Here is a 22,997-nt window from a genome sequence, read left to right as displayed (position 1 = left end):
TATCAATAATAATCGAGAGAAGACTTTTCCCCTAGCTAGAATATTAACAAATAACCGTGCAAAAGTTGATATTTCATAGTTTTTGATATAAATATTCCCAAAAAATGGTTTGTAACGACTCGAAAAGAGGGAATGCCTCCTTAAGTGTTCGACGACGGCCATCTTCTATCCGTGCACGTTACGCGCTTTTTAATTCTTCGAAGATGCAAACAGTTCTATCAGCGATCGTGGTCGTGCGTGGAATATCAATCAACGATAACAATGGATATTCACGCGAACTTGTGACTCGATCAGGGAACTCTTTGCTGATCTTCGAAGTGACTTACGATGTAGTAGCCAAATATTCTCTACCGATGATTTAGATGGTTGTACCTCTGTTTTCGCAGATCCACGAAAAGCGAAAAAATGTATCCGTCAATGTTAGCTAGAGGAAGCGGGGCCTCGTCTTCCGTCGGCGAGGAGGTCGGAGTCGGGATAGGAATGGGTGTCGGTGTCGAACCCTATTATAGCGTTCCTGTTGGATCTACCGGGTGTACGGGACAGCACTGGTCTCAGCCAACGTCTCCAACGCCCACGCACACTTCGCGACAACCGCCTAATCTTTACCAACACGTGCACAAGGACGACGACAGTAAGTTTTCGTTTCGTTGCGTTTTAAATAACAAAATTTAATTTAATTGCTTGGAATAACGAAATCAGAAACGTTTCCTTTCTTATTACAATATGTATATTAACGAAGATTTAATATGGTTTTATTCTTTCATTTTTTGTTATTTTATTTGTTACTTATGATTGATAAAAAAGGGAACCTTTGTGATTTCTATGTATTTAATAAAAATAATATTCTTGGTTCGAAAGAGCCAAAGTATTACGGCGTTTCGTCCTAGATCCGCTGGAGGATTTTTCAGCAAGGCTTTCCTAGCGGATCCTGCCTTAGACGCGCCTACCAGGTGAAAGCAGTCTCCTATATGTGAAGCTTTTAGGTCAAACACAACGAGAAAAATCTAAATAACAGCCATCTGGTGGCTGAAGCACGTCTAAACGACATAGTCTCCACGGCGAAGAAAATATAAAACTTTAGAAACGAGGATTTTAAAAGGGCCATTTAATGGCGACAAAAGTGGAAATTTGAGAGTTCCCTCGCGAATCTGAGAAAGAAAACTCGAAGGAAGTGAGCAATTTTTATAAATATGACCAACTATTAATTGTACAGTGTGAGACAGAAATATTAGACTAAGTTCATCGTAACAGATTAGTTCAGATAATTTGGAATTAACTATTGAATTTGTGTCTGTACATGCATTTTAGTTTGAAAAATCACGTTTGAAAAATCACGTTTGAAAAATGTTTTATAGATTCTAAAATATTCAACCCATCAAAAGGCAGACTTTTCTTCATTAAAACGAACAAATAATTGCTCACTTTTCTATGGTTAATTTCTTTTCAGATTCGCGTGGAATGCTCGAGCATTCTTTTATCTCGTCAGTGAAACGATGCAGGACTCTTCGATACGAGAATCGCGTTCTTTTATTATTAATAGACAGTTTATTTGCATAATCGAGAAATTACTCGAGATTTCACTTGATGGACGGGGGGAAAAAAGAGGAATCTTTCTCTTCTGCTTTCAGTTCATGGTTCTTCGGTATCTTTGGTATCGACGGCGAGCAGTCTGTACAGTTCAGCCGAGGAGAAACAAGCGCACGAGCTGAGGAAATTACGACGCGAGCTCCTGGACGCCCAAGAAAAAGTCCATTCGTTGACTAGCCAGCTATCGACAAACGTGAGTACATGTTGCGTCGATTAACTTTACCGATAAAGCATTGCCGGGTCGTATATTACGAACTTGCTACCGTTCGGGACCGAGTCATACGTATTTCGTAATTTATGTACCGGTCTGTTAAACTGACGTCACGTTGATACACAATTCCTCGACACGGATCTATCCTGTCGCGGGAGATAGGTCGAGTTATCCGTGCCGCGACAAGGGAATTGGTGCAAATGATTAATCATAATTAATCGAACGGGACGACAATTAGCGTACTTACAAGCTGCTCGTTGCAGGTCGTGCTCTTCTAACGAGCTTGATCCGGCCAAACCTGTTGCGACAATTTTCTATAGAACACCCGACATACCGTCCCCATTATGTCAGAACCACGAATGCGACAACTTTCATTTTTTACAGTAAACATGTGCTTTTTGACCGTTCAATCCCTTTTTTTCTGTTTCTGATTTTATATCGTGAAGATAAAATGTTGACTTTTAGCAATACTGGAATTTTTTAATTTCAGAATTCATCATTTCATTTCTTGCAGTAAACACGTGTTTTTTGACCGTAGAATCCCCTTTTTTCTGTTTCTGATTTTACAGTGATTTTATATCGTGAAGTTAAAATGTTGACTTTTAGCAATACTGGAATTTTTTAATTTCAGGATTTATCATTTCATTTCTTGAAGTAAACACGTGTTTTTTGAGCATTGAATCCCTTTTTTCTGTTTCTGATTTTACGGTGATTTTATATCGTGAAGTTAAAATGTTGACTTTTAGCAATACTGGAATTTTTTAATTTCAGAATTCATCATTTCATTTCTTGCAGTAAACTCGTGTTTTTTGAGCATTGAACCTCTTTTCTTCTGTTTCTGATTTTACAGTGATTATATTCTCGATTCGTGAATATAAAATATTGTTGACTTTTAGCAATACTGTATTTTTTAAATTTCAGAATTCATCATTTCATTTCTAGCAATAAACACGTGTTTTTTGACCGCTGAAACCCTTTTTTTCTGTTTCTGATTTTACGGTGATTTTATATCGTGAAGATAAAATGTTGACTTTTAGCAATACTGTAAGTTTTTAATTTCAGAATTCATCATTTCATTTCTTGCAGTAAACACGTGTTTTTTGAGCATTGAATCCCTTTCTTCTGTTTCTGATTATACAGTGATTATATTCTCGATTCGTGAATATAAAATATTGTTGACTTTTAGCAATACTGTAATTTTTTAATTTCAGAATTGTCATTTCATTTCTTGCACTAAACACGTGTTTTTTTTAACCGTTGAATCCCTTTTTTTCTGTTTCTGATTTTACAGTGATTATATTCTCGATTCGTGAATATAAAATATTGTTGACTTTTAGCAATACTGTAATTTTTTAATTTCAGAATTGTCATTTCATTTCTTGCACTAAACACGTGTTTTTTTTTACCGTTGAATCCCTTTTTTTCTGTTTCTGATTTTACAGTGATTATATTCTCGATTCGTGAATATAAAATATTTGACTTTTAGCAATTTTTTAATTTCTTAATTCATCAATTCTTTTCTTGCAGTAAACACGTGTTTTTTGAGCATTGAATCTCTTTTCTTTTGTTTATGATTTTACAGTGTTTACAGTTGTTATTTGCACTGGTAAATAACGTTCGTAATTTCCATTGTAATTTCTAGCTGAGTTATGGAATTAACGTACGGTAATTTGGATCCTATTTATTTAACGTAACAGTACGTAAAGCAATACGAACGATAATAATTCTTGTACGAGAGATAAAGAGTTTAATGGTCTCGAATGAAAGTTATAAATGTATTATCGATCTGTTTATAAGCAGTAAAACAAATATAATAAAATACTCGTGGAACACCTGTTCGAGAGTACAAATTAAAATTGTGTACACTGTAAAAATTGTATGAGAACGTGTCGAGACAAGTTTAACTGTTTCATAAAATTTAATCATTTGTCTTATGATGGATTACTATATTATTATAGATACGGGCAATAATTTAAACAAAATTAAAATTTGCCCCAGAAATTTTTTCCCAAAATTATGCCACTATTTTCTACGATTAAAAATAATAATAAATCTTATGTACACATAAATCTTATGGACCCACAAATGCTTCCGTAAACGATTATAATAAAAATAATAATAATTGTCTTTATTAGAGTACGGGATAAAAATAGATGGACAATATTTATCTAGTATATTTAGGAAAACTGTGTTTACTTTTAGAGATAGTTGATAGCGATCGGTGTAAACGTCTATCAATCATACTATTGATACTCGAAATCAAAATTTCCATCATTTTTATCTATACAAGACCAACATCGTTGAGGATAGGACCGCCTCGCGCAGATGTGCAGGTTATTCACCGGTAAAAAATGAACAATAAAGCAGCATTCGGATTAATTAATTAAAAATTAAGATTTTGTTCTCAATGTTTTGTTTTTAGAATTTTTATTTTGATTTTCAGAATTTTCTCGAAGCTCAGAATTATTATAAATTATTTACAAACTTTGTTCACGCATCTCGTAGCAATTTTAAAAAGCATCGATTATTGTAAGTGGCCTTCGAGCATGTTAATTCTACGCTTGGGTAACATTTCTCAATGGTTGGGAAACATAATACCTCGCCTAATTCTAGTAAAAATATACCACCGTTATTTGTTTCCCTTTTCCTCGTATTATAGTAACCAGTAGGAAGAATAATATCGAGTATGTCATACAAAAAATAGAAAACTGGTAGCCATCTTGGCGACACCATATTTGATTCTGGTAGAGAATTCAATAATTTATTTTCTATCCAAAAATAACAATATCTGTGAGTATAGTGGTTAATAATGTACTTTATTTTATTATTTTTCAACGTGTATGAACATTTATGGGAAATTGTAGCAACGTGGAGGAGTTTTTATCGAGATAATACTATATTTTGGTTATTGAGAACTGGTAGCCATCTTGACGATGCCATATTTGATTCTGGTAGAGAATTTAATAATTTATTTTCTATCCAAAAATAACAATATCTGTAAGTATAGTGGTTAACAATGTACTTTATTTTATTATTTTTCAACGTGTATGAACATTTATGCGAAATTGTAGCAACGTGGACAAGTTTTTATCGAGACAATATTATATTTTGTTTATTGAAAGCTGGTAGCCATCTTGGTGACGCCATATTTGATTCTGATAGAAAGTTCAATAATTTCTTTTCTATTCAAAAATAACAATATTTGTGAGTATAGTGGTTAACAATGCACTTTATTTTATTGTTTTTCAACGTCTATGAACGTTTATGGGAAATTGTAGCAACGTGGAGAAGTTTTTATCGAGATAATACTATATTTTGGTTATTGAGAACTGGTAGCCATCTTGGCGACGCCATATTTGATTCTGGTAGAGAATTCAATAATTTCTTTTCTATTCAAAAACAGTATCTGTGAGTATAGTGGTTAACAATGTACTTTATATTATTATTTTTCAACGTGTATAAACATTTACATAAAATTGAAATAACGTGGAACAGTTTTTCTCAAAACAATCCTATATTTTATACAGTATTTAATAATTTTATTAGTGTCTAACAAAATTCCAAATTTCATTATTTTTCAACGTGTATAAACAGTTACATAAAATTGAAATAACATAAAAAAAATTATTCTCAAAATAATCCTATATTTTATACAGTAATAGTTTTATTATAACAACTAACAATGTATTTTATTTCGTTATTTTTCGACGTGAGCATGCATTTACATAAAATTGAAATAACGTGAAAAAATTATTCTCAAAACAATCCTATATTTTATACAGTAATAGTTTTATTATAACAACAAACAATGTATTTTATTTCGTTATTCTTAACATGCTATTTGTTATTATAACATGTTATTTTTAACGTGAACATGCATTCTCATGAAATTTAAATAACGTGGAAAAGCTATTCTCAAAACAATCCTATATCTTACACAATATTTAATAGTTTTATTACAGTGTCTAACAAAGTACCAAATTTCATTATTTTTCAACGTGTACGAACATTTACATAAAATTGAAATAACCTGAAATAATTATTCTCAAAACAATCATGTATTTTATATACTGACTAATAGTTTTATTATAACAACCAACAGTACATTTTATTTCACTATTTTTCAACGTGAACATGCATTTTCACGAAGCTGAAGTAACGTGGAAAAGTTTCATTCGAGCTAACCCAGTATTTCGAACGTCTAGAAAGGTGTTAAAAAGATCGAGGGACGCGTTAATGAAATTTCGAACGACCCGCGTTGCTCCGAGGCCGCGGTTAGCGTCCGTGCAGCTGATTGGCTGTTCAACAAGGAAGATCTGCGGCGCGAGCCAATCAGACGCGACGCCGCCACTCTGGCATCTTGGATCGCCGTGGCGTGGATCGGTACTCGGTTTACGTTCAGTTTGTGCCGAGACGCGCTACTTCGAACATCGCGCGTCCCCTAATCGTCGTTTCGTGCACGCGAGACGTACGTACGCTTCGTTGTGTTTATCCGTCGATGTTTTGGCGGGCAACGATCGCGATCTACCGCGTACCCAGTGTGACAAAAGTGCGAGGACGAGTTGTTCACCGCGGTAAAATCGATTGTTCGTCGTGGTACGCGTAGTCAGTGATGATCGTCCGAATCGATCGCGCGATCGATGAGCCCGAAACGTGATCTTCCGATGCGGCGGACTGGCTGAAAGAAAAGTAATTGAAATGGAGTCGTTTGTCTGGTTTGATTTTTATCGATCCCGAGCGGTCGACTCGATCGCTTTACGTCGATAACTTATCGTCGGGCGACCTTTCTCTTTGTAAACGTTTTATCGTGGATTACGCGTTACGTTCGTAATACTTCCTGGGTTTGTTTACCATTATGTCGGTTATCTTCTACGTGACAAAATAGAAAGCAGACAGAGAAAAGGACCTAACCCTACAACGATGTTTATCAAATTTACCCTGTGGAATGATTTTGTGAATGATTCAGCAAAGGGGGGTGAGAGATGAAGAATTGACAAACGTCGAATGCTTGAATTGAATTGCAGTGCAAAGGTATAGGAATAATTAGATAATAGTTTTTAATGAAACAGTGTTGCAAAAATATAGATATGTTCGTTATATTTTTTTTATTGTTGAGATTGGTTCTTACCGACCGAGGCTATTATGAAAATAATTTTATTTATGTGAAATTTAAATTCTCCTTTTCTAGTATATTTATTATTTTTTAATCAGTGTCACAGTTTGTTTATTGGCGAAGAAACAGATTTGTTATAAATTGTTTAAATGGCATTTGCAACAAACTGTCGCTAGAAATTAATTTTTGAAGCATAACAAAATATTTTTAATCAATTCACTGAGTAATTACATAAAAAAATTCCAAAAGGGCAAGAAGAAATTATTTTGGTAATACTTTGTGTCGAAAATAGTGTAACGAACAAAATTGATTATAATAAATTGACAGACCATGCCGCAGACATTAATTTCTCAGATATTAAAAATATTTATAACGTTAGATTTCTTTCTCGTATTATGTAATTTGTTTCATCGTCTTACAAAATGGGATTTCTGTTATGAATGTTCGTCATTCGGTTTTTTCTTTAGACGAGGCTCCCTAAATTTCGCTTTGCCTTGGGCCCTATGAAGGCATAACGCGTCACTGTGCTTAATAACTCGAGGGAAGGCAATCCATTTAATCTGCTCTTTGGAGTTGAATTTCGGAGCCAGGTCTCGAAAAAAATCTTAAAAGCGGACATGACTTTACGGTCGTTGCACTTGTAGCGACTGAAATCTTTAATAATTCCTATTTATTTTTGAAGCAGTCCTTTTTCTTTTTATATTTTTACCCTAGCAATTTATTCAATGGTATCGATATATTCAGCACCTAAATTTTTAGTGTAACTTTTGATAAATGTTGCAACCCTTCTTCAGAGTTGTCTCCATTTTGGTCGAATTCTGGAATTAACGCCAGAACTACCGACAATTATATTAGTATATTTATTTCTATGCAATGAAAATAAGTGTTTCATTCATTCTCTTATAGAAGTTGAGATAAATTTTCAAAAATTCAGTGTAGTACATTTTTTACAAGTTTTATTAGAAATTTATTAGAAATAGAAGGTTTTGAAAACATATGTACGGTTTATGAATTTTTCGAGGGAAAAAGTTGTTTGAAATCTTGAGGAAAATTTAATATTTAATGATTTAAAAAAAGGAAGACAGGTGGGCGAAATTTTATTCGAATAACAAGTAACGCATAGTTAATTCATTTACGACTGATTCAGAGTTTTAATTTTCATCTGTTCGGTAGGAAATATTTCATTCTATGATTCAAATCCTAGTTTTCATTCAACAAGTTGTATTTTTATGAGACTTTTGTACGTCTATGCAACAGAATCGTGGATCTCTGAGGAATAATGAGGTGGACACGCTGAGAAGACAGATATTACGGTCAAATCGACTCGTTTGAGCCGGCTCTCGGCTCCCATGCTATCGGGACGCATAATCGCGATACGATATCTGAAAGTGCATCGCGAATCGATCAAGTTTCCGAGCAAAGATCCGCGTAGCTACCCACGAATGCCTGTTTCTCGCGAGATAACCTTTAATTGATCGTCCTGGGCTCTAAACGCGGGGAAATAGATAGAAAGGACCCTGAAAACATCGTTTCAAGAACCTAGTCTTCCACTAACAGATTCATACGTTTCATATTAATGTAAAAAGAATCTTAAAAATAGATGCAAAAATTACAAACAAGAGTAATGTTAGTTTCGTTCTTAAAAACCAGGAAAACACAGATAAAAATCGTGGGGAAATTAAATAATACTGACTTACTGTTTCGTAAGACTCATCGACCACAGAAATATTTTTTTAAAAATTACAGTGTTAAATTTTCATAGTAAAATGGATAGCAAGATGAGAAGTTTCATTTATAATTATTAGCAGCTAAAACCATTTTTATCAAGAAAAGTATCCATACTTCTTTTCATTTTTAGAACAAAAGGCTCCAAATTTTTCTTAAAATTACAGTTTCATATTTTGGTTAAAATTGCAGATAGGCGAGATCGATAAACTGGATCCTGAATCATTGTAGAGAAAAGTAGAGTAGAATGAATAACGAGATAACAAGTTTCACTTATAATTATAAGTAGCTAAATCTATTTTAACCCTTAAGTGGACTCACAGTCTCAACTGAATTATTTTAATGTTGATTTTCACCAAATTGGTAAATGGAAATCAACTTTCCTTCGGGCATTTAAAAAATAATGAACTGATAGAAGATTACATCAATTTTCGAATAATCACATTGACATATATTAAATAATTATTGCTTTAAATAATCCACTTAAGGGTTAATCTAGAAAAGAACCAACACCCAACAGCTTCTTTTAATTTTACAACAAAAGTCCACAAATTAGTCTCAAAATCACAATTTTAGATTTTTATTAAAATTACATATAACCAAATCCAATACATTGAATTCCAATTATCAGTATTTAAACCCATTTTAATCGAAAAAAAGAATCCATACTCTGGTTCTCATGTTTAGGCCAATAGTCCCTAGACATAAATTTTCTTTTCACTTTACAACAAAATTCCACAAATTAATCTCAAAATCACAATTTTAAATTTTGATTACAATTACATATAACCAAATCCAATAAACTGAATCCTAATTAATTCAGATCCAACAATGATCTACTCAAATCCCAATTATCAGTATCTAAACCCATTTTAATCGAAAAAAAGAATCCATACTCTTGTTCTCATTTTTAGGCCAAAAGTCCCTAGACATAAATTTTCTCTTCACTTTACAACAAAAGTCCACCAATCTAGTTAAGTCCAGAAAAGTCCACAAATCTCTTAAATTTTAATTAAAATTACACATAGCCAAATCCAATACACAGAATCCTAATTAATTCAAATCCAACAATAATCTACTCGAATCCCAATTATCAGTATCTAAAACCATTTTAATCGAAAAAAAGAATCCATATCCTTCTCATTTTTAGGCCAAAAGTCCTTAGACATAAATTTTCTTTTCGCTGTACAACAAAAGTCCACAAATTAATCTCAAAATTACAATTTTTAATTTTGATTCGAATTACATATAAGCAAATCCAATACACTGAATCCTAATTAATTCAAATCCAACATTAATCTACTCGAATTCCAATTATCAGTATCTAAACCCATTTTAATCGAAAAAAAGGAATTCATACCCTTGTTTTCATTCTTACACCAAAAGTCCCTAGACATCAATTTTCTTTTCCCAATTCGATCGCCCGGATATTTGGAGCTCATTGAAAACAGTGATCACGTTTGACCATAGCCACCGGACGCGAACGAGCAAAGTTTACACTACTCTCGTTGCTCGACACGAGGCAGATCGGCCCCTTTCGACGTCGTGTTTCGAATACGTTTTAAAAAAGAAAAAGGCCATTCGCGTCGCGCTTGGACGACAAAACGGTCCGTCCTCGGGCATAAAATTTTCGATATAGCGTGAATCGCACCTGGATCGTTGTACGACGAGGGGCGGGTGGGGGTTGGACGCGTATATGGAAGGAAAGAAGCGCGTCGTTGGATCGTTCCTAGGAAACGAGGGATCTACCGGGGACCCGATCATTTTTGCGCTACTATATGCGACGAGCGTGCTGCATTCCCGGCGCGTACACCTTCGTCCACTATCGTCCTGCCTTATTTTCTCCACTTTGTCTTTTTCTCGCGTTTCCGTTTCTGTCATCGGCTGCTGGCGAGGCCAGGTCGACCGTTCGTCACTCGCGCGACCGGTCGACGATACGACGTGGCCCCGTGCAACGAGGATAAACACTCGCGGACGGGAAAGAACCCCGCCGACTCGGAACTCGCCGATCTTTCCTTCCACTATGTCCATGTATAGTTATTGACGCCATGTACGGGGGCCCTCGTTATGTCGATCGTCGTGTGAATCGCTAGGATACGCTCTATCCGCTTGAAATATGAATGCACGCCGTCGATCGACCCGATCCACTGCCCCCCCCCGGATCTTCCAAAGCTTCGATCGTCGCGATGTATGGGGGTGACTGAATTTTTCGATATGGAACGATCCTCGAGTCGAAATTTCAAGGGAAATAAATTTTAATAGGATTTATGAATCTCAGTGAGATTGTGAAAATAATGGGGGGACGGAAATTAAATAAAATCAAAATTTTGGTCTCGAACGAAAACTTTGGGGTTTTAGTCTAACAGTCGACATGTTGATAGTGTCATTATTTATAGAGACTCTGTTATAGATGATTTTTTGGGGTTTCGTGAAGTATAGAATCTGATTTTAATAACTTTTTTTAGTCGAGGAACCACCTTTATGTGAGAGTCAAATTTTCAGACTTCATAGTGAATTTTAAAATGAATTTCTGTGTGATAATTAGACTGTGGATGTTTACGTATTTATGGGAAATTTTAAAACTTAATATTCAGAAATATAAGAAATGCTTTACAAAGTTCCCATTTCTTTAATTCTATTAATGAAAATCCGCAGTCTAATGATAATAGAACGTCCAGATTGTGCTTCATATGAGGTTTCTGACCCTTCGGGGTCATTCTTGAAACAAGTGCAACAATTATAAAGTCAGAACGTTAACATCGCGAGTAATGAAACGTGTTCTCTAATAGAATATACAGGGTAATTCTAGAAACTAGGACAGGCTGTGAGACAAGCTATGAATCGCTCGAACACCTGCTGCTATAAAGCAATATCCCCAATGGTAAAATATGGAACGTCTCTCAAAGCGTTACGTTTTCAATGGTCTTAGCTCTTTTATATGCAGAATGATGAGAAAAGCAATAGTTGTAAAAATTATATTCATTTACAAAAAAACTACAAGCAGAAAGTAGGTGATTCTATACAGCAAAATAAGACAAAAATCAGGAATAGTTAAATTAGTGTGTCAGTTATCAAATTCTGAAAATACAGGACAAACATAAAATTTCACTTAATTTTTCCTTTATTGCAGAAAGTGGAATATTTTTGTAACATATTTCATGGTCATTTTAATCCCTTTCAAGATTTATTTAAAACAATTTTTAGATATTTAAACATACATATAAAAAAACAAAAACTACAAGAGGTAACCATGATTATCCATGAATCAATTTTGTTTAAAATCTAATCAAATCTCGAAGTGGGAATATAAAGCTTGAATTAAATGCATCCATAATTTAAAATAAGTTTTGATAGTCAAATCGTGATGAAGAGATTTGGAAAATAGTTTTCTTGGCCAAAAATCATTGCTTTAAAATTCGTCTTGACTATCATGCTTAGAGATTAGATCCTAGGTTGTCACTTTTTATTTTAAAAATAAAATTGCCTCCAAATACCTCATAGAAATCACACAAAAAAAGTTCATATAACTTATTATATTACACGTGCACACCACAAGTTATTAGATAAACATGCCCTCCCTTATATTCACACGTTTGCTAAGTTTCTTTGGAGAAAATTCGTGGATATTTCGCGAGTTCGAACGTTCTATTACAGAATATGACCCCTTAGTGTATTGTATTTGCGAAAAATGTCGGAACAATCGACGGTTGTGACACGCGTTATTAAGAAATATCGCTGGCAGCTGCGTTACGTGGGAAAAGGATTAATTATATCGTTCGCGGGCTCGATGTTTCACCATTGACAGCCCTTTATTCGTAATCAAAATTCCAGCAGACACTTTTAGCCGGAAGCCAGGCAACAGGTAGCACGAAGCAAACGCTTTTACAGCTGGCGTAGGACTCGTCGGAAATGCGTCATTTATGGCGTCATTTGGCGATGTTGAGATAGATACAGGCTCGTGCAACTTTTTCAATTAAGAACCCGATCGATTGGAAATTTTAATCTGTCGTTTAAATCGTACGTGTTGTAGAATGGACGCGTTTGCATTAAACTCGTACACAATGTAATCTGATCAATGATTTAACGATCACCCTGTAATAGTAATTAAACCCTGTAATTACCGTGCGTGTACCGTATGTTTACTATCGTAAATTATTCGACCAATTTATACTTTTCTCTATATACAAGGTGGATCGTATTAATTTTTTTAACGGGTCAAAATTCAAGAAATGTTAGACTTTTTATTTCTATATACCAATCATTCTTTTTTTTAACTGAAAAGTTCAAGGTCTTCGAGTTAATTTTTTATCGACAATAATTTCCGCGATTATTCGAATCGTTTTAGAACGTGCCTCGAGAGTTGGTATCAGTGAGTCATCGAACGATAAAAATTTTATGAAAATGATTATTACACCCGAGTGACGTGTCTTGACGGATGTTTACATCGTGTCAGGAATTGTGCGACACGTTGTAAACGCCTATGAAGGTCTATTTTGGTTTTAGCCGCCATTTTCAAGGCGATTTAAAGAAGAAACTGTTTGTGAAAAGACAGATATTGTTTAAATATTTTTGCACGATTTTTTCATTTTTCCCCCATTGAGAAATGGAAGGAAACAGGTTATTTAAATTATTGAGCAAAATTCTGCACAGCTAATATACTCTTCTCAGTATTTTTATTTCTTTTTCGATTCGTTTCTGAAAATATTAATAGAATAAATTTGCTTTGAATTATTGGATTTTCGTGTCTGCTTTTTGCTACTGGAATGTGACCTACTCGCGGATGGCTCTTGTTTTCTATGAATAACGCGAGCAATTAAAGGGTTCTTGTAATTTACGATCGACTCGAAACCATAGCGCTCATTCTGACCATGCGTGTGCTTCTATCGCGATAGTGATGGAAAATCTGTTATCTGGGCTCATTAATTACAAGAAGAGTTTCTAGATGTTCGATAAGCAGCAACGTTGCGCCGTCATTAAATGTGTAGGGTGTATCCCCAACATATAGAACCCACTTGAACACGAAAATAACTAAAAATTTGTGTATAAATATTACACACACCACGACTGTCCTTGTTCTCGAGTTATGACCATTTTTGTACATTGAAAATTCTTAATTACGAAAGTGATACAATTTTTACCAAGATCTGAAGTTTAGTATCTTTTCGTTAACACTAGAGCAACATCCTAGCCTTTCAACATCGTTAGAAATACTTGGAATACTCAATATTTTTCCAAGACAGTAATAGTAAAATTTCTATATAGAGTTACACCCACTAGTTCGAAATTTATATCTAAATAAACAGAATTTTATCTCCCGTTCTGATTTTATTGCATTCTCTTTCTAGGGATTTTTTTTTTTCGTTAATTTTACTATATTTTATTCATATACAGTTATTTTTCCCCAACCACTTTATTTATTTTTACCAAATGTTATTTTTTGCACTGTGGTTTGAATAGTATATACTATAATGGGGTGATTTACTATATCTTCACGTCTGGTTTTATTGCATTCTCTTTCTAGGGATTTTTTCCTTCGCTAATTTTACTATATTTTATTCATATACAATTACTCCCCCATCTACCTCTTTTAGTTTTACTAAATGTTGTTTATTACACTGTGATTAGTTTTACTAAATGTTGTTTATTACACTGTTTATTACACTAGTATAATAATACATATGCTATAATGGGGTAATTTACTATATCTTCACTTCTAGTTTTATTGCATTTTCTTTCTAGGGATTTTTTTCCTTCGCTAATTTTACTATATTTTATTCATATACAGTTACTTTTCCCTACCCACTTAATTTATTTTTACCAAATGTTATTTATTACACTGTAGTTTGAATAGTATTACAGTTATTTTTACTAGTATTCGTACACTATAAGGGTGATTCACTACAAATGAAACAACTTTGTTTCTTATGAATTTCTTTCTATTTATTTTTATACCAAATGTTATTGTTTACTATACTGTGTTTTGAATAGTATTTTACACAGTTACTTCCACTAGTATTCGTACACTATAAATGAAACTGGTGCTGTACAAATTTTTTCGATTTATTTCTACCAAATGTTGTTTTTCTTCTATTTAAAAGTAGTCTTTTTTTTTGTTTTTTTATTTTTAAATATTAACAAGCAAGTAATACTTAATTACAAGATCGATAGAGAAGTATTTATTAATAATATAAACAGTATATAAATTCAACAATAAGTAGTGTTTTCCTTGGCGGTCACCCATCCCTAACTCGACCTCGATTAATGCAGCTGCACTTTGTTGATCACACGTGGGACCATCATCTCCAATATTGTACAGTCATCAACCATTTTTCTTGCTAATTTAAACCCTCAAATATCTCAATCTATGCAAAAATGAACTTGCATCAGTTTCAAAAATAACTCAATTCATAGCAAACAATTTTTCTCCCCATTTATAACCACCATTACAGAGTACGAACACGAGTGGCAGTAATTATACATAATTTTAATCTTTAGAGGACCAATGTTTTCAAATATCTCAATCTATGAAAAAATGAACTTGCACCAGTTCTAAAAATAACTCAATTCATAGGAAGCAATTTTTCTCACCATTTATAACCACCATTACAGTGTACGAACAAGAGTGGCAGTAATTATACATAATTTTAATCTTTAGAGGGCCAATCTTTTCAAATATCTCAATCTATGAAAAAATGAACTTGCATCAGTTTTAAAAATAACTCAATTCATAGGAAGCAATTTTTCTCCCCATTTATAACCACCATTACAGTGTACGAACACGAGTAGCAGTAATTACACATAATTTCAATCTTTGGAGGGCCAATTCAAAATTAGATCTCGTAGATTTCATGCATAAATTTTGTTTTCATTTACAACAAATCACCATTATAGTACAAGAGCACGAGTATTGTAAATAACTATATAAAATATTAAAAAAATAATTCGATGACAAAAACGTCGCAGATATAAAAGTCGACAAACAATTCCCCGGTGGCCTCGCGAATCGTAAAAGAAACAACAGATTTATCCATTCTAGAACCAGGAAAGAGCGACTTAACGATCGTTTTCATTAACGCCGGAGTAACATTTCTGCCCGGTTAGATCACTGTCGTTTTATACACGTCGGTGCCATCAGCCAGACAGAAGAAACTCCTGTCGTCGTATTCGCGAACGGTGTTAACTCGTAATCCCGGTTAGGTGTCCCATAATTATTCCTAACCCCGTTTTTGCACGGTTAATTACGTATGACGCATACATTTGCAGTTATTAACCACACCCGTTACGCGACGCAGCGAAATACGCCACACGTTTCCGACGTCTTCGGAACATCTGTTGCGACAGGGTTATCTCGCTTCTTATATTATGGTACCTCGCCAGACGCTTGTGTTCTTTTGTCATAATTAAAATTTCATACCCTCGCGTCGTCCATTGTGCAACGATTATTCCCCCCGACGCCCCCGATGGGGCTCGATACTTTCGAAGCAATTAATATTTATTACCATTATTGCGTCTTATTAAAAATCATTAGTCTTCATTAAAAATTAATGGGAAGTCGTTTGTCGCGGTCGCGGGGCACCGAGAGCGGGCTCTGTTATTTTTTCACGTACGCGAGCGCGGAAATAAATTAAACGCCTCTCCTCGCGAGCAAATATCATTAAGCTCCGTGGCTCTATGAAACACAATTTCTACACGAGTTGTGGCTCGCTTTACGGCCTCGTTTCGCCGCGTCCTTTATTTACATTTCGCGTAATCTCGCTCCCGTCGTCCATTTTGCTTATCCAGCTTCGCGGGGAAAGTCTCCCTGAAACAGGAACATGTTATTTTCGTCCATTTATTTCGCGTTAGAAAATTTAATTCGTTCCAAGAGGGTTGGTAATCGTTGGAATATAAACATTACGTTGGGTAAAAAAATGGAAAATGGAGCGACCAAGAAAACGACGCGTTGCAATGGGTGATGTTTGAACACCTGCTGGAATATAGTTTCCGACACGGTGGATGAAATGTTACGTAAACACCACGTTTTTAAAGGTGTGAAGCAAAATATGCATAGATCAATTTTTTAAAGAACGAGTGTATATTGTAAATTAAAATTCCAGAGACCTAGGTTTATTCTCTTGGGCATCTAATCTCGAGAATAAATTTTCAAAATTTTTAGTGAATGTCAATTTTATTCAACCCCTGAAGGAGTTATTTCTGGTCCCAGTTTCGAGGCCGATCAACGTCCACAATATTTTTCACGCGAGTCGAGGCTTCGATTATTAATTTAATAACTTGTTTCCGGCTGTTGGAAAGGTGACAAGCTCGTTTGAAATACCGTTGCTCGAAAAGTACCCGGGGTTCCCTGTACACGAGTTGTTCGTAATCGCTCCTATCGGTCTACGGCCGTTAGAAAAAGGAACAAATAACGTTGTACAGCATCCTTGGTACGTCCGTCATTCCGATGGCAACTACGAAACACACGCGCGTTATTTATGAAAGGGGCCCCGTAGTCGATTGTGTTACACGAAGCGTCCGTTAATGCCAAAGCGAAGAGCTCCGTCGTTGGTGCACCGCGAGCGGCGCCAGGAATAATGAGCGTTTCCATACGTTTTATTGATATTCCATTGACAAGCCATTGGCACCCAGGGGCGTACGGCATCGCGAGGCACGACTTCATGAACTTGCCACGGAAAGACAGCCTGCACGGAGACCGCGTGGGAGTTCCGTTAATCCGTAGGAACCGAGCAAGAGCCTCCACTGGCGCAGGAAGTCATAAACTCTAATTGTTACCATTGTTCTTTATCGTGCGGATGGCTGCTAATCCTTCGACGGTTTTTTCAACAACCACGCCTTCGATCCTTGAATCGCGAAAATTGCGACTCTATTAGTTCTCCAGGTTTGTCTTTGGACGATTGGGAAATATTAGTTTTGTGGGGTATTTAAATTTTGTGAAAATAGAAGCTTTTTATACAGTTTTAGTTCTCGAGAGTTGATTTAAAAAATTTTTCGGGCGACTGAAATTAGTATTTTGAGATTAAAACGTCTGTTTTATAGCCACCCCCATAGGAATCTATAATTTTGTTGTGGGTTTATTCTAGTATTTTATTTTTAGAAAATAGTAGAAATTTTAAAGGAATGAATCCTCTATTTTTGCAACCTATATTTTGTTTATATTTGTTATGGTGATTGAAGCTACCATAAATGTAATATTAAAACCTCCCTTTCATAACAAAGCTCCTTGGGAATTAAATCCACAATTTTTTAGTCATTTTATTCTAGTATTTCATTTTCAGAAAATGGTAGAAATTTTAAAGGAATGAATCCTCTATTTTTGTAACCTATATTTTGTTTATATTTGTTATGGTGATTGAAGCTACCATAAATGTAATGTTAAAACCTCTCTTTCATAGCAGAGCTCCTTCAGAATTAAATCCAGAATTTTTTAGTCATTTTATTCCAGTATCTGATTTTTAGGGAATATTAAATATTTTAAAGAATTGAATATTGAATCCTCTATTGTTGCAACCCTATAGTTTTTAAATATTTGTCACGCGACTCAAGTACCATTTTAAAATTAAATCCTCCTTTTCATAGCCACCCCCTTAAGAATTAATTACATTAATTTCGTCATTTTATTCTAGCGTCTAAATTTTCAAGAAATGTTAACAATTTTAAAGGAATGAATGTTGAATTTAAATATTGGGTCCTCTATTTTCTCCCTGTATTTTTTTAAAATTCATCACGCGATTGAAACTACCATAAATTTAATATTAAAACCTCCCTTTCATAGCAAAACCCCTAGAGAATTAATCTAACATTTTGTTCGTCATTTTATTTTACTATCTTATATTTAGGAAATAATACAAATATTAAAGAAATGAATATTGAATTTAAATATTGAGTCCTCTATTTTCTCTCTATATTTTTTAAAAATTCATCACGCGTCTACAACTACCGCAAAATTTAATATTAAAACCTCCCCTTCATAGCTACCCTCTTAAGAATTAATCTACAATTTTTTCATAATTTTATTCTAGCACCTTATATAAAAATTTTAAAAATCATTGAAATATCTTCGATAAATATCTCTGCCAAACCAATGTTGGTTTATAATACTAATCGGTGCAAATGGAGTACTATAGTACGTACGAGGAATTAATAGGATCTCGAAATCAAAATTGTAATTAGTTTTCAATTGGGCAGTGAAAATTAATTTTAATAATGATTCCAAATTAACTACAATAAAATTCTTATGAAATAGTCTTAAGAAACATTTTGTTTGCAAATTTTTAGCACGCGTTTACACCTGCTTCTTAAGTGGGCACCTAACGTTGCTCGTTTACATAAATTGGTCCTTATCATTCCTCAGATAAAATTAGTAAGGTATGGCCATTGAAAACCGTAGTACTTTACGAGGTAGTAAATATTTTATGTTAGAATATCACTTTGTTCCTGCAGGTGTTCGAACAGAGTCTCCCTACGCGATCCAAATACAGTCGAACTCGGTGATAAACAATAAGCTCATTATTGCTCATTTTTATAATGAACATAATTACACATATGTACCATAGAGATTTTGGGAAATTTGAGGATCATTGATCAACATAGTTTTTCATTAGTCACATAATAATATTAAACAGAATTTTTCTCAAATTTTAAAACTGTACAATTAATGGACAAGTGTATTTAATTCTATGTAATTACAAATTATAATTATAAATTTAATTCGTAGAATTTTAGTATTTTACTTTTTTTATTTTATCTTCTCATCAAGTTATATCCATCAAATTTTGCAGATTCACTGCTACTAATTATAATCAAAAATAGGCAAAATTTTATTCGAACTACAAATAACCATATAATAATTTATTCATGACGTTAATTCGATCGAACAAATTTTTATTTCTCCATTTTAAACTATTTAATTTCCGTAAATAAAATTTTGTAATAGAGTTCAATAATGTTTTCTTACTGGTTTTTTTACACTTTTTTAAGTTTCATAACAGTTACGTGGGAACAATTAGTTCTGATTTTAATATTCCAGTCATCAATCGAAACGAAAGGCTGCGAACACACAGTGTTGTTTAAAAAAAAAATTGAGGAGAAAAAATCGAGTGGGTTGAAACGGAGAGAACAAGGCGACCAAGGTGTGGGACTTCGTGTATCGAGCCATTTTTCTCGATGCGTTTCCGTTATGTATTGTGCCACGATCCGGATGTTATGGTGGCCCATCTCGCTGGGAGGTTCTGCAAAAGACGCAGTGCGTTCGCGAGCCTTTCGATTCAGCGTATAAACTAATTGCTTCAGCACGTGTGTTAAATAATTTATCACGAAAACTGGTAATGAAATAACGTTAAAAGTAAAATGTTCAAACACCTGTTAAAATAAAGTAATTTTCTAACAATGGAATATGAAATATATCGTACGATATCACTTGTGTTTAACGAGCATTTTCTTAGTATTTCTGTACGTAGGATAATAAAAAGAATCAATTTGTGTGAAAAATATGTGATTCTAATAATAAAAAAAACAGTCATTATTACATTTAAATTTTTAGTTACTACAATTATATTTGTTTTTTTGGAAAGCTTAGTTTATATAATAGTTTTTGAGCGATGATCTAAAATTTTAAAAATATTTCTCTCGAATTCAACGTAACAAAAATTTGAAATAAATTAAAATTGAATCCTTGAGTATCCTTGAGAATACTCGATAGAGTTTATTTTATAATTTACGATTGGAGGATATAATTTAATATTTTTCGAAACAGTCAAAAAATCGTAACTTGTGTTATTTAATAACAGTTTTGCAACATTTGTTTGTCGAAATTAATTAGACACAGTTTGGTACGATTTTGACAGCACCCGTAAGTTTCGTTGTCGAGATATTTACGAAACATTGTTCATAGAATCTTAAAACGAGATAAAAAGAACAGCAGAATGATTCTTTAGCTCGACAAAGTTCCCTATTGACTACTTTGCCATTTCCGCTTGGTAAGTGTCCCTCGAGAAACATCACTTTCCGTGAAAGATAAAATTCCTTCGTGTTGTTGGACGAAGATAAAATACTTACAGCGACAATAACACGAATCAATACAATCTAAACATCGTCGTTGTATCTTCACTGAAGTATCGTGAGAAAATATTAAATTCAAGCTAATAAATATATAAAATAAAATCGAACACTTAATCAACTTTTATTTAGTTCAGAATCTTGCAATTATTGCTATTATAGATCGTTCATAATAAAAATGTTCACAATATACAAATGAAATACTACATTAATCTCTAGTTCCAAACAAAAAGAAAATTCTATGAAGGATTAAATTTAAATTTTATTATTTAAAATTCCATATATCTGTAAAAGTGTTAGAACTCCAATTTGTAATATTGCAATTATTCTCAGGTTTTCAAATATTTCTTTCTGCTCTTAATTTCGTTAAATTTATAATACGCGAGATTAAGTTAGAACTATTGATAAAATTGAACGTTTCTTGGGTGTTGAAAAACCAGAAGGAAGGTTAAAATTGATGTTCGATGGAACGAAAAATGATCAGAGAGGAGTAAAAAGAAAGGAAGGTCTGCGCCAATGGGTTCTGAAGGGTCTGGCCCGGATCCTGCAGGCTCTCTTCTGACAAGAATGTATCAGCTCGGCTTTTATCGATGTTTTCCTTCCGTCAAGGCAGCCTGAATTTCTTCTTTTCCCTCTGGTCGCCCACATTGGGCTGGCTCCAATTCATTTCTTACTTTCTGACCAAACGAAATCGTCGCCAAATTAGCCATTTCGAGGCGGAGTAAAATTACCCACGTGAAACGATCTTAAAACTGTCGAATTTTATTGATCGATCCGTGTATCAATCAAAATTATTATTCAATTATATGTATCATGAAAATATTTTTTATTTTATTTTATATATTACCATATGGATCTCAAAATTGTATAAATAGAAAAACTGAACAATCCTTGAGAAGTCTAAAATTATCCTTACATTAATTATTTTACAAAATTTTATGAGCAATATATTTTCAATTTTCTCCATATAATTTTTATTTTATTTTTCTTTACATATTACATACTTCCTTTTGTATTTTCCCCCCTACTAATAATTGAATAATAATAATATTTTTAACACGTGTCTAAATTTTGATGTTAATAATAATGAAGCTCCGATCGTTGCTCTTAACATCGAAATAAAAATAGTAAAAGAGATTTATATCGCGTGAATCGATGCAGATTTCCCAGAGACAGAAGCCTAAGCTCTCGAGGCATTAAACAAACAATAACAGAGAGTAGCAAAAAAAAAGCAAAATGGTGCTTGTAACGTAAGCCATTCCGGTACTCGTGGCAGACTAAACAGTTCGAGCGTATCTCTTTGCCAGTCTCTTTGATAGACTCGACTGTGAAATGGTCAAATAAAATCGAGCTCCGTTTCCAGCATTTGATCTCGACGTTTCGACCAAGTCTCCAGTTCGTAACTTTTTCTCTCGCGAGGCTGGATCCACGGAGGAAAAAGAGAAATCTCGACGGAAGAACTCCGTCGTTATTTCGTCGCGCGATTATTCTTCGCGAAGTCGCGAAAACGGCGAAGAAACGTTCGAGGACATTCGACGAACGCGAACGGGATGTTAATCGGTATTAAATCGTTGTCCGATGGGCATTCTTCGAATTTTCGGTGCTCGTTTGGACAACGAAAATCGTTTTTCTGCGACGTTGTGCCAGATGGCCGTGCCACGCGTTTTATTTTTCTGTTCGCGACAATGTGCAGGGTCAACGTACAGGGTGAACCACCTAACTTTCCCACATTGGGGGGCTTTTGAATCAGCTGTTCCATCGAAAACGTTCCCTTGCAAAAGTTACGTTACATGAAACGCAAGATAAATCGTTTTTTTCACTATTATTCCTCCTTTAGAGAGACATCGAGACTCAGAATTCAGAATTCAGGGTAAAAGATTTTTAGAAAATATTTCTTAACATACTGATTTCAACTATATTTAATCACTAGAACTACCAAACCAGTCAAAATGGACCATTCATAATTTCTAATAAAACCTGTAAAAAGTTTACTCAATTGAATTTTTGAAAATTTATCGTAATTTTCTATAAGAGAATGAATAAACACTTATTTCCATTGCATTATACATGTCTTCTCTCATCTATCGTTTCAATTTCCTTGGTACAAATAAACACACTATAATTGTCGCTAGTTCTAGTGTTAAAAAGATCGTGCTTCAGAAATCTATCAATCACGTACGAAATAAAAATTTATTATGAATCGTGAAATTAATGGCAGTAGTAACAGGATATTTTTTTGCAAATAATTCACATCTGCCACTATGAAGTTAGAAGAATGCATATAATAATTCTAAATAGATTATTTAAAAC

At 34.0% G+C, this 22,997-nt stretch overlaps 1 protein-coding gene across 1 annotated transcript in view; it reads left to right on the top strand.

The window, feature by feature from the left end:
* LOC122400878 (neuron navigator 3) overlaps positions 1-22,997 on the top strand; it is a 345,501-nt gene that overhangs the window by 245,761 nt on the left and 76,743 nt on the right. Inside the window, exons 16-17 of the mRNA XM_043402613.1 lie at positions 387-631; positions 1,629-1,780. Of these exons, the coding sequence (XP_043258548.1) occupies positions 387-631; positions 1,629-1,780 (397 nt within the window). The remainder of the gene's footprint in view (positions 1-386; positions 632-1,628; positions 1,781-22,997) is intronic.

This window comes from Colletes gigas, unplaced genomic scaffold, assembly GCF_013123115.1.
Source record: "Colletes gigas isolate AHSC1104 unplaced genomic scaffold, ASM1312311v1 Colletes_gigas_Sc00020, whole genome shotgun sequence".
Taxonomy (NCBI): domain Eukaryota; kingdom Metazoa; phylum Arthropoda; class Insecta; order Hymenoptera; family Colletidae; genus Colletes; species Colletes gigas.
Note: the sequence above shows the minus strand (reverse complement) of the source record. Positions and strands in the feature narration are given on the sequence as shown.